Genomic DNA, 13,377 nt, shown 5'->3' on the forward strand with positions numbered 1-13,377 from the left:
AAACTGGAAGCTAGTTCCACAGAAGAGGAGCTTGATAACTGAAGACTCACTGCGGTTGCTATGGTTAGCTGCAGGTTAATCCGCCTTCAGGGTTTTTTGGAAAAAAAATTAAACTGTTTACCAGAAGAAGACACCCGGCAGCCAATCAGAGAGCAGAATGATCACTTTAATGGTGTTAAACCAATCAACATCAGATCCAACAGTTTTAACTGAGGTCAGATACAGAACACACACACATACACGTACACCCACACACACACACACACACACACACACACATAGACACACACACACACACACACTTACACGTACACACACATACACATACACACAGACACACACACACACACACACACAGGAAGAACAGCGAGCTGGAAGAGACAAATCCAGATGTTCAGGGTGTGAAAAAGAACATGGGTCGTCTTAATGATTCCACTTTGCTCCAACAGTCAAAGCTTTGAGTGACTATAGATCAATAATCATCACTAGACCAGGTTCATGTGTTAAACAAGGTCTACCAGTTGTTTGTGTTTCAGCTCTGGAGAACCTGTGATGAAGTTCACCTCAACAGGACACACATGTATTCCTGTTTGTCTCTAAAATCCACAGTAACTGTGTAAAGCTCTGGGTGCTTCAGCTGTCACAAAGAGATCGTCATGGTGTTGGTATCGGAGGAATAACTACGTCGTGATTAGAGGACAGATGAGACGTTCTCCGTCCTCTGAAGGTTGAAACACTCGATTCACATATAAAGGAGGTAATTTCTTGTCGCAGCCTAAATGTAGATTAAAAAGCTCACAGTGAGTTTAAATCGTATCCTGTTCATTTACAACCAGAGCTACTTATTTAATAACACTGTAGAGTGTGGACGATCACTTTGTCTCTTCTAGAGTAGATCATTTAGTTTTGAGTCTTGAACAAACTGCCACATGGAAACCAGAAGACTGAGACAGGAACAAAAAAACGTTCCTTCTTCCTTCTCTTCTCAAAGAGTGAAAGCTTTAATTCACCCCTTGAGAACATTAACAACAGCTGTGTCTGTGTTTCCTGCAGATGTTGCAGTAAAGGCTGACACAGTCCTCCAGATGTCTTCATCACCTTCATCACCTTCATCACCGTCGTTGGCGAAGACAAGAACTTCCCCAGCAGCAGACCCTGATCCGCCCTCGCCTCCACAGAACCACATCACAGTTGCTAAGAAACAGCTGTGGGCGCGGCAGGGCTCTGCAGCTCCGCCCACCTCCCTGCAGTCAGGCTCCGCCCCCAGGAACTCTGACTGGATATCCCAGGATGCATCTGGGCATGCCTGGAGTCAGAGGCTAGCCCAGGATAAGGTAGGAGATGGCAGGGTTGGCTGTTTAACTTCCTGTGTTCCCTTTAATAAGATGAAACCGAAAGATTGCAGTGTTTCATGTAATATGTATCTGAACCTTGCTGCTCCTGGTGGATAAACACTTCATTTCGGTTTGTATTTTGACCTTTCATTTTAGATCTACTCCAGATGGTTTGATGTCCAGGAGCAGATCCTGGGAGGTGGACTGCATCCCTCCAGATCTGCTTCTGGTGGTTCAAACTATCCTTCTTGTTCTCCTGGTAGTTTGATCTATTTGGTATCATGACCTTATCTTATTATTCTCTTCCTGGTAGTTTCATCCCTTCTTTTAGTTCATAAACCTAATCTTCATGTTCTCCTTCTGGTGTTGGACTCCTTGTCAGTGCTTTGATCCACACTTCTTGTTGTACCCTTAGACAGATCATTATGGCAACAGGAAGTGCGTCAGTCTGGCATCGGATATGACCAGCACCCCCAGTGTTCCTGTCGGTTCTACCACAGTCCTCCAACAAGCCCCCCAGCCACCAGGAGCCTCCCCTGATGGACCGGCCATCTTTAACAGCACCAAGTTATCTGGCCAGCGAGCCTATCTGCAAAGCCTGGATCGCAGCAGCCGTGCCTGGGTGCTGTCTTCTGGAAAGACCCAGACTTGTGATGAGGCCTGTGGGGTTCAGCAGGAGAGCGACAGCAACATCTGGTACAACCCGATTCCTGAAGAGGAGGTCGCAGGAGGTCCATGCAGGGAGAAGGAGATATGGAGGAGGAGAGAGGAGAGGGAGGAGGGAGGAGCAGCCAAGAGGACGGGACCAGCAGATACCAGACCACAGCTGGGAGGAGTGATGGTGGCGTCAGCAGAGAGTCCACAGGAGGGCACCAACCCCAGTGTTAGCCATCATACTGATGACGTCACCACAGACAACACAGGTAACTGACTCCACCTGTCTGTCTTCTGCTCATAATTTATTGGTCTTACATATTTCTGATGATTGTGAAATACATTCCCTTTGTGTTTGTGACCAGTTTCAGGTCAATAGAGCCCAATGTTGTTAAGACTTGAAAATAAGTATATTATATTACCACTGTGTCTCTCTCCCTCAGACCCCGCCCCCTCGGACTCCAACCCCGCCCCCTCAAATAAAGGGGGCGTGTCAGGCAGTGTGATTGACAGGCTGAAGTCTCCTGGTACAGTGAGGAAACTCTCCCTAAAGATGAAGAAACTGCCTGAGCTGCGCCGCAAACTCAGCCTTCGCTCCTCCTCTCGCGCCCATCGCCAGGGAAACGACAGCATAGGGGGCGGCGACGAGTTGATCAGTAAGACAGCGTCATCATCATCTGCAGCCAACCAGAATGTGATCAGCAGATATCACCTGGATAGCTCTGCCCCTCCAGCCAGACCACTGCGACGATCATCGAGAGGACGCTCGACCAAAGGAGGTTGAGTGTACCGCTTACAACAAAGAGATCAACATTCATACAACTACACATTTATAACCATATGAGATTTAATACACTTTCATTTAGACTGAGCCACTTATATGTGTCTCTGTTAGCCAATCAAAATCTGATTACAATCAGTTTTGGTTTAAGGACATATATAACAGGCAGGTCCTCAGAAGGAGTTTAAACCTCTGAACGTGGTTTCAGGGCACCAGTTAGGAGGCTGAGAGATTCTCCACTCAGTGATATCGATATACCTTCTAGCATAATGAATGAATGAATGAATGCACATTATCTCTCCTGTACAACTGTTCTTGGTATGAATTCTCCTTTCCTTGATGCAGGTCTGTGATTTATTGTGTTGATGTGTTGCTGATGATGTCTTTGATATTCTCTTTTCATGTAAACCATTAATGATAACCTTGAAGCATTAATTCATCTAATCAAATTAATACATATTAATGCAGCTGCCCTCTCGCTCGCTATCGTTAACCAGCTAAACTCCTCGTCATATGTGCTAAAATCACTGGAGCTGAATATATTTATTTTCCTTTTAGGTTATCTTAGTGACGGGGACTCCCCCGAGCTGCTGCCACGGCAACAGACCCCTACTGTCACAACTTCCCAGGAAACGGTGTGCGACGTGAGTTCATTCCGACTGTACGTGGGCTCCGATCCACAGAGATGCAGCCAGCGGGTCACGGGTTTACTGACGGTCCACCTGCTGGGCCTGGAGGAGATGAAGACCGGCAGGTAAGACCACCAGCCAAAGTAACACCTGGAACTAGCTAACAGCAGCTAACACAAGGTCGTTTGAAGGTTGCTGCTAACTGACAGTTAAAGACAAATGATTTTATAGAGCTGAGCTTCTATAAAAGCTGCACTCACTTTGTATCAGTAGAGAAGTGGGATGTTTTCATATTCACTTCAATACAGTCAGAGTTGGATCGCAGCAGCATCTGGTGGACATTCGAGGAACTACAGCTTTTCTGTCTCTAAATACCCATGAGCCTCAGCTGCTGTTACCATGGAGAAGAAGATAGGTAGAGACTATATAAAAAATGCCATTCTATGAGAATTCACCCACAACCTTCCCAGAACTTAAAAGCGAACAAGCTGCAGATTGTTTTCTGTATTGTCAACACTTGTTAGGGTTAGGGGATCATGTGATTGGTTGATTGGTTGATTCCTCCCAAAACACACCTCGTACGTTATAGTTATTACTACCTCAAAATGTTGATGTGCAAAGGGTTCTTATCAAAGAACCAGATATTTTCTAACAAAGTTTTTCATCTTTGGGTCTGAGGATTGCCGGTCCCTTTTACTGAAGGAACCAGGGCATCAGAACTGATTTACAATCATCAGGACTTTGACACCAGAAACCAACACAATCCACCTGTCGCTTAAAAACACGTTACATTACAGTCATTCAGCAGACGCTTTTATCCAAAGCGACTTACAATTCAGATTCTATCACATTCATACATCGTAGGCACAGCTACGGGAGATATTTTGGGGTTAAGTGTCTTGCTCAAGGAAACATTGACATGCGACTAGTGGAGCCGGAGCCGGGGATCGAACCACCGATCCTCTGATTGAAGGTCGGGCCTGCTCTCACTTAGCCACGTTGGTCGTTTGTAAAGAAAGTGGTTTTCTTCCCGTCTGTGGATCCTCTCAGGTCAGAGGGCAGTAAGGAGGTCTTCCTGGCCATCCAGATCGACGGGGTGACAAGAGCAAGGACAGCCCTCCTGACCCTGCGAGGCTCCTCTCTCCCGTTGAACCACACCTTCCACCTGGAGCTGGAGCGAGCCCGGCAGCTCCGCATTGTGGTCTTAACACCAGGTACTACTGCTGTATTTCAGCTACTAGTTCTACTACTGGGACTATGAGCGCTGCCAGTACTACTACTACTACTACAAACAGCTAAATATCTTTAACTACAGGTCAGATTTTCATAAAATGTTGTGAACTCATTCCGGTTCCTCAGAGGATGAACCCTTTAGATGGCCACCAGACTTTACATGACACAAACTAATCTTTTATCTCCCCTCAAAGAGCATCAACGAGCCACTTTCACAATGACTCGTACATAAACTGTAATAAATACTATTACATGTACACTGGAAACCAAAAGCACGACACAGAGACAGAGTTACAAAGATAGTTTTATTTACTTCATGTTCAAGTCAAAGCCAGGAGATCAGATATAGAAACGAGGATAACGCTGGAGAGCTTGGCAGTAACACACAAGAAAATCTGGGATGAAGTGCAAGTGAACGCATCTAAATAGTGAGGGACTAATGAAGGAACAGGCTACGGGTGAGATGGGCGTGTACCACCGGGTGAGTGATGACAGGAGATTTAAAGAAACAGGCAGCAGCAAAACAATCTAAGATGTAGTGGATTTTGTGACATGAACTAATAAAACCTCTAATAATTGTCTTTCATTAAGTAAACATCTTCTCTGGAATAATTGATCCGATCACCTGAAGTCGGTTTCAGGAGAATCAAACCATTAACTGATCAGGACCTCCAGTACTTTGATCAACTATTAATTCACGTACATATTGGATCAATATTGTGTATCTTCTGCTGATCAGCTCATTACTTTATGGTTTCAGATTATTGATATGAAGTGATGATGTAATATTATAGATCCACCTTTAAAGTGATGATGTGGCAACCCGGGGGATGCGGAGGCAAGATTCAGAGATAAAACAGGTGATTCAGAGACAGTAACCATGTAACAAAAAGTGTCCTTTAATAAACAGGGTAGTGTAAAGCGGGATAGGGTCAAACTCAACAAAAGATTCCTCCCAGTCAGGGTCTTTGGCCTTTGGTCTACACCCAGGGTGAGACGATTCCTCCGTCCTGTTTGGGCAGAGGAGAGAGGTGAGTCCGCTGAATTACCTCTGGTCTGCTGGAGATCCTCGTATTCTTCTGCCCAGTCTGTCTGCCGCTGCTGCTTCACAGCCCTGGGAACATATGCTCATTGTAATTAGCTCATGGGCTGCAGGTGTGACCACTGCCATGCGCCTAGTGGCTGCAGCACCTGCACCGGATAGTATACTCCCTCTAGCACCTCCCCCAACCTGAGCCTGGGGATCCGCCTCCTGTGCTGTGTCTACTCGGCTTTTCCCCCTGGTTTGCCACAATGAACACATTAATGATCAATAATTATAATAGATATTATTCTGCATAATGACTTTTACTTTGTTAATTTATCAACATTATTCTGTAATTTCTACCCTGAGATACTTGACTGAAGTAAAAGTACTTAATGTGTTTCTGTCTCTGCAGTCGGTCCAGCAGCAGGATCAGGGTCTAAATCAGAGATGGATCAGACTTCAACCGGTCCAACCAGGAACCGAGTCTGTGGTCTGGGAGGAGTCTCCATGCCGCCACTATTTAAAGGTCCACTTCACCCCAGTATTGATTGATTGATTGATTGATTGATTGTATAAATAATGATTTTCTGTCTCTCAGGGAGTCGTTGTCAGCAGCTCTGTGTGAAGTTGGAGCCTCGAGGACTTCTTTATGTCAAACTGTCTCTACAGGAAAAATGGGACACACAGGTACACAGTAATACTACTGCTAATGAGACACACAGGTACACAGTAATACTACTACTAATGGGACACACAGGTACACAGTAATACTACTGCTAATGGGACACACAGGTACACAGTAATACTACTACATGATAAGATGTGGAGTCTGATAAAGTCAAAGTCATATTTAAATCAACCTTCTTAAAGCTCACACTTCATACAATCTTTGTTTGTCACAGTATCCTTAGTGTACTTAGTGTACTTATACCTCCTCAGTGATACTATGACCTTCATCAGAGCTCCTGCAGATTACAGCCACTATATAAAGGTCTACCAATATGAAATACTCCTAACATTACAGAGTAAAGTTAGATTGTTTTACTTTCTCCCTGCAGCCCAGTTACCAATCAGTGCCTGCTAATGTGTTTGGGGTTGATCTTCACCATCTGGTGGAGAAAGAAGAATCTACATCACTGATCCCGATCCTGATCCAGAAATCTGTGGCAGAGATCGAGCGAAGAGGCCTGAAGGTATCTATCGGCTCTTTATTAGCTCCACTAGGAACGGATGAATCCTCAGAGGAACAGCTGCTTCTTGGGCTTTTCTGAGATTGATTGATTGGGTTAGGGTTGTGATTGGACCAGACGCATCATTCAGAACAAACAATATTTGAGCTGGATGATTTCTCTGAAGGGTTTTCTGTCCATTCAGGACTTTATAAACCACTGACTGCTGTTCAATACCTTATCTGTCTGTCTGCCTGACTGTCTGTCTGTCTGTCAGGTGGTGGGTCTGTACAGACTGTGTGGTTCTGCTGCGGTGAAGAAGGAACTCAGGGATTGGTTCGAGAGGAACAGTTCAGCAGTTTGTCTCAGCGAGGATCTGTACCCTGACATCAACGTCATCACAGGTCAGTGAACATAGTGGGGTGATGGAGACATTAGGGAGAGGGACAGGGTGTCCTTATTAGTCCATCATGTCTCTACAAGGATCTACATACAGACATTAGGGAGAGGGACAGGGTGTCTGTATTTGTCCAACAGGTCTCTACAAGGATCTAGACCTGAAATGAATGGCATCGGGCTGATCCTGGTTGATCAGACATCCCTGCAGAGATTCATGGCTCTGATGATTTAAACCTAATCTCACTGAAAGTATCTTTGACGCCTCTTCATCCATCTTGATTCGAGTGTGAAACCTGACCCAGCGGCTAAAGCTGTTTATTCTGCATTCACAGAATCTGGTTAGAGAGCTAAGAGAAATCAAAAGAGAAGGATTCTTCTCATTTCTTTTATTGAAGAAATACATTGTTGATTAATAATTAAAATACCTACTTCTGGTCATGTATATGAATACATCATAATAATACAGCAGCAGGTTGCTTGATTGCAGACCAAAACAAGACTTTGTTGTTGAAGGGTTCGAGTGGTCTCTGCAGGACTGGTTCTGCAACCTCTGGGTCTGAAAAGTGAAGAACTTAAATCTGCTTCTATTTAACGGACATCAAAACCAAAATGCTGAATTCAAGGATTCCAAACCGTAGTCCACAGACCGATGGGAGTCCGTCCACTTATTCTTTACAGTCGAGGATTAGATTAGATTAGATTAGATTAGATATATACTTTTTTCATCCCCATGGGGAAATTTGTCTGTGGCAGCAGCAAACAAGGTTACACAATAAAATAAAAATATAAAGTATGGAAAAAATATTAAGTATCAACAACAATCAACACAGTGCAAAGTAGAAACATATTAAAATTTACAGAAAAATGCAAAATAAAGTAAAATATAAAATAAAGTGAAATATAAAATTAAGTGAAATATAAAATAAAGTGAAATATAAGATAAAGTGCACAAACGAACAGATAACAGGACTATAAACAAGCGAGATGTAAGTGTTAGATTCATGGACCTCTTAAACTGTGGGAGACCGCATGTGATCCAGCCTCTTCCCAAAAAGTCAGCCGGTTTCAATTATAAACAAAAGTATTTAATACTACAGAAGCTAAAACAATTGCAAAGTGAAGTACATTATTTAAAGTATCTATAGATATATTTACAGCATCCGCACGGAAAAACAGACATACCCCCGCGATGAAACGTGAGGAAAGAGGACGAGAGTTCTTTCTCTCCCACCTTACATAGTTGAAAAAACATCCCATAATGTCCGTAGTTCCTATTGGCTAAATCCAGCTGGCTCCTCCTTCTCGCAGGACCCTCGCACGGGTGTGGCTTGTCCCTGTAATTGCCTGTCTGAAAATCCCTGTCTGTCCCTTAGCTACAGTTTAATACATTCAATGACTGTCTTTTATGGCTTAACACTTCTATGGTAAACATACTATATAAAGATAAGGATTTGCAACTTTTGGCAAAAACTTCACAAGTTTTACAAGCATAGATGGTACTTCCCAAGTACTTGCTATCATTTTAATATCCACCTCTAAAGGTGCTACAAATTCTACTAAGAAACATTTCTAACTATAAATTCTAAAACACACCTATAATTATGAATCTTCTAATTATGAATTCTAAAACACTTCTAATTATGATTTCTTAATTATGAATCATTAAACACTTCTATTATAATTTCTTAAAGCACAGTTCTAAACCTAAATTTCCTACATAAGTGTAGTGTAAAAGTGTCGAGTGTATTTAAATAACAACCTAGAAGGGATGCAGGGGAGTGACCGGTAGGAAATTGTCCTGAGGATGACAGTCAGTGGGGGACCCGGGCTCTGTTAATGAGCCCGACTGCAGATGGGAAGAAACTGTTCATGTGTCATGAGGTCTTGGTCCTGATGGACCTCAGCCTCCTGCCAGATGGAAGGGGCATGAACAGTTTCTGTCCAGGGTGAGAGGGGTCGGCTACAATCCTTCTTGCTCGCTTCAGGGTCCTTGAAGTGAACAGGTCCTGGAGGGACGGCTGATTGCAGCCAATCACCCTCTCAGCAGAGCGAATGATGCGCTGCAGTCTGCCCTTGTCCTTGGCAGTGGCTGCAGCGTACCAGACCGTGATGGAGGAGCAGAGGATGGACTCAATGATGGCTGTGTAGAAGTGCACCATCATTGTCTTTGGCAGGTGGAATTTCTTCAGCTGCCTCAGGAAGTACATCCTCTGCTGAGCCTTCTTTGTGATGGAGCTGATGTTCAGCTCCCACTTGAGGTCCTGGGTTATGATGGAGCCCAGGAAGCAGAAGGACTCCACTGCGTCGACGGTGGAGTCACACACAGTGATAGGGGGAGTCACACAGGGTGATGGGGGCAGGTGGGGCTGCATTCTTCCGGAAATCCACAACCATCTCCACTGTCTTTAGAGCGTTGAGCACCAAGTTGTTCAAACCGCACCAGGTCACCAGATGGTCAGTCAGGGTGATACGTCTTCTATCTTGGAAATGCACATCATCTCGTTAAACTTTCATCAATATCACATCGTATCTACTTCATAGTTTTGAAACATGTCCCTCAAGATGAGTATCAGGTGTCTGTGATATTCAAACAATGAGGTACAGTTGGTTCTGTGTGTCGTGTCACGAGATGCCTCCAGTGCGTCAGAGTCCACCTAAATGACCTTTTCTGATTGTCCTGTGGGTTTTCTCAGGTATACTAAAGGACTACCTGCGGGAGCTGCCGTCTCCGCTCATCACCAGGACTCTGTATCAGGTTGTTAGGGAGGCCATGACCCTACGACCTCCACATGCCCCACCTGGGACCCCTGATCCCCAGCTGGCCCAGAGCACTGTGGAGCTGCTGTCCTGTCTACCGCCTCCAGAGAGGGTAACACAGAATACTACTACTGCAGTACTACTACTGAAGTACTACACTACAGCATTCTATTTGTCTGACTGGAACCTCACGTTATTCTTTGGCCACATGTCTCCATTCTCATGAAAGGTTTAGTGAAACAGTTTCTTCAACATGTAGGAGACAGAAGAGATACGTTTAAAAACTTAATGTCAACTCTTTCTCCGTCTACACATCAATGATTGTGGAAGTTGACAAATTGAACTCGGATCAGCCAATCAGCATGTTTGATGCACAGCTGTGTAAAGCATTGTTGAGGTATTTGCACTGGCTCTGCAAGTTCACCTAAGATTACCCATAACATCCCTCTCTATGTAAATCCACTTTTACATGCATTCAATCTGCTTTGACACCAGATTGATTAATTTAGAAACATACACCTCAAGTCCTTAAATCCGTCAGCATCCTGACGGATTTAAGGACCTGACAGTCTGGATTAAACATTTCACGGGTTGTGTTGACGGGAACTTGGTGAACGGATGAAGTCAAACGTTGTCCTCTCTCCAGGCCACCCTGTCTCTCCTGCTGGACCACCTCAGTCTGGTGGCGTCCCTTAGCTCCTCCAACAGGATGACGCACCAGAACCTTGCCGTCTGCTTCGGCCCGGTGCTCCTCACCCCGACCCAGGAGGCCTGGAGGGGGGGAAGAGGAGGGAAGGGAGTCAGTCATGGTGAAGAGATGGCGAGCGCGTTGGATTTCAAACGACATATCGAGGCGTTGCACTACCTGCTGCAGCTGTGGCCAGGTGAGTCAATAACCACTTTGATGCTGTATTGTTGCCATGGATACCACCTTACCTTTAACAGGTGTCACTTTGCTCAGCATCTTTTGTTGCTTTTCGTATCTTCTTCCTCAGTGCCGACCCATCGATTCCCAGCAGACAACCACATCAACATCTCCCCGCTTCCCTCCCCCACGCTTACCCATAACCCTCTTGGACAGCAGCAGTGGCGTCCTGCACTGCGATTGGCTCTGCCCCAGAACCCTGAGGAGGAGGTGGTGGTGTCACGTCGGGGTCGAGGTGGCCTGGCCCGGCTGGAGAGTCCGCCACTGATCAACCGGTACGCCGGAGACTGGAGCATCTGTGGACGAGATCTTCTGTCCGGACAGGAGGCCGATTACGACGAGGTGGCAGGAAGTGAAAGTGATGGAGGTAAATAATAAAAAAGTGGATAAACGTCTTCACTCCCAGAGTTTTTAAATACCAGCTGCTTCACAAACAGCAGCGAGTCATGTTGGTCTGTGATTCAAGTCCACTTAACAAGTCATATCAGATTTAAGACCGAAGAAAATCAAGCAAATCATAAATCTGTTTTTTTAAAGTGACTCTACCAACACACCCATAGTTTGTCTTAAGAAACAAACTTTTATCAAGTCATTGTCAAACCTTCTGAACCTCCTGAACTCTACTGAACATGTTGATCCTTGTTCTGGTCCTCCTGATCTCTTCTGAACATGTTAACCATGTTCTGCTCCTCCTGATCTCTACTGAACATGTTGACCATGTTCTGGTCCTCCTGATCTCTACTGAACATGTTAACCATGTTCTGGTCCTCCTGATCTCTTCTGAATATGTTGACCATGTTCTGGTCCTCCTGATCTCTCACTCCTTCTTGTTGTTACTGTTTCAGGCAGCGGGGATGAAGAGGAAGAGGAGAAGAAGGAGATGTGGTCCACAAAAGGAGGAGGAGGTCTGTACGTAGACGAGTTCATGGATTTTGATGCTCCATTTAACTGCCGACTCAGTCTGAAAGACTTCGACGCTCTTATCCACGACTTAGACCGAGAGCTGGCCAAACAGATCAACATCTGTCTGTAGAACCACATTAACTTATTTCTCTGATCCAAAGGTAAACCGTGGTTTTTGTAGGTGTCGACCCTCTAAAGATGTGAACTGAATTATGTTCTTGTGGTTCTGTGTATCAGGGTAGCATCCTGTTGGATCCTATTAGAACCTGTTAGAACCTGTTGGATCCTGTTGCAACATGTTAAAACATGTTATAACATGTCAGAACCTGTTAGAACCTGTTAGAACCTTTTGGATCTTGTTAGAACCTGTTAGAACCTTTTGGATCCTGTTAGAACATGTTAGAATATTTTGGATCCTGTTGGAACATGTTAAAACATGTCGGAACCTGTTAGAACCTGTTGGATCCTGTTGGATCCTGTTGGATCCTATTGTATCCTGTTGGATCCTGTTAGAACATGTTAAAACATGTTGGAACCTGTTGGATCTTTTTTGGAACATGTTAAAACATGTTGGAACTTGTCGGAACATGTTCGGCTGTTTGCACTGTTAAAGCCATAATTTCACTTATTGAAATTTGTATTTGAAGTGAACAAACTGCAGAACTCATCGCTCTGCTGCTTCTGTCACCCCGAAAACATCAGTCCACAAACCAACGTCCACTTCTTCTAGACAGTTTAGCTGTTAGCCCTTCAGGTTTCTCAACCCCCTGCTGGTTTCTGAACCCTTTTCTTGTTTCTGAACCCTTTGCTGGTTTCTGAACCCTTTGCTTGTTTCTGAACCCCCTGCTTGTTTCTGAACCCCCTGCTGGTTTCTGAACCCTTTGCTGGTTTCTGAACCCCTTGCTTTTTTCTGAACCCCTTGCTTGTTTCTGAACCCCCTGCTGGTTTCTGAACCCCCTGCTGGTTTCTGAACCCCTTGCTGGTTTCTGAACCCCCTGCTGGTTTCTGAACCCCCTGCTGGTTGAGCAGCAGAGGGATGTGAGCTGCAGCTGGTTGTCAGTATTTTCACGGTACAGAGTTTAAACTGTGAGGACTTTGTGAAGCTACAGAAGGAATACAATGCCATACTCAGTGTTACCAATGATGATGATGTTATTTTTACCTGTTTTCTGTGTTTGTTCCTCTGTTTTTTTGATGACAGTATTTCTTTTTTTGCACAAGGATAATAAGCACTTATGTATTTTTATCGTTAATGACAATGTTTCTATGCAGATAACCAAAGTGTTGAAGCACTGTTCCTGTTGGAACATCTTATTAACCTAACTATTAAACACATTATTATTATTAGCAGTAGTATGATTTTTATTGATAAGCCAATGATTTGCTATGAACACCTACTTTCTGTTTGATCAAGAGCAAAGATGAAGCTTGAGCCTCTTTTTGTGATAAGAAGTTGTGAACATGAGTTCAGTTTGAAGATTTAAGGGCAGAGTCACACATGAGCAACATTAACATCAGAAAATATTATATACACATATTATATACATATATTATATACACATATTA

General features: G+C 44.3%; 1 protein-coding gene across 1 annotated transcript; it reads left to right on the forward strand.

The window, feature by feature from the left end:
• Positions 1–324: 324 nt before the first annotated feature.
• Positions 325–13,158, forward strand: syde1 (synapse defective Rho GTPase homolog 1). The gene is made up of 13 exons (XM_031878810.1): positions 325–1,334; positions 1,750–2,257; positions 2,432–2,767; positions 3,328–3,523; positions 4,449–4,612; positions 6,071–6,184; positions 6,257–6,345; positions 6,717–6,851; positions 7,105–7,231; positions 9,920–10,095; positions 10,630–10,867; positions 10,979–11,275; positions 11,754–13,158. Exons 1-13 carry the CDS (start codon positions 930–932, stop codon positions 11,939–11,941), a joined length of 2,973 nt encoding a protein of 990 aa, XP_031734670.1. The 5' UTR covers positions 325–929; the 3' UTR covers positions 11,942–13,158.
• Positions 13,159–13,377: the final 219 nt, after the last annotated feature.

The sequence above is a fragment of the Anarrhichthys ocellatus genome, unplaced genomic scaffold (genome assembly GCF_004355925.1).
Source record: "Anarrhichthys ocellatus isolate YVR2014 unplaced genomic scaffold, GSC_Weel_1.0 scaffold203, whole genome shotgun sequence".
NCBI classification, from domain to species: Eukaryota; Metazoa; Chordata; class Actinopteri; order Perciformes; family Anarhichadidae; genus Anarrhichthys; species Anarrhichthys ocellatus.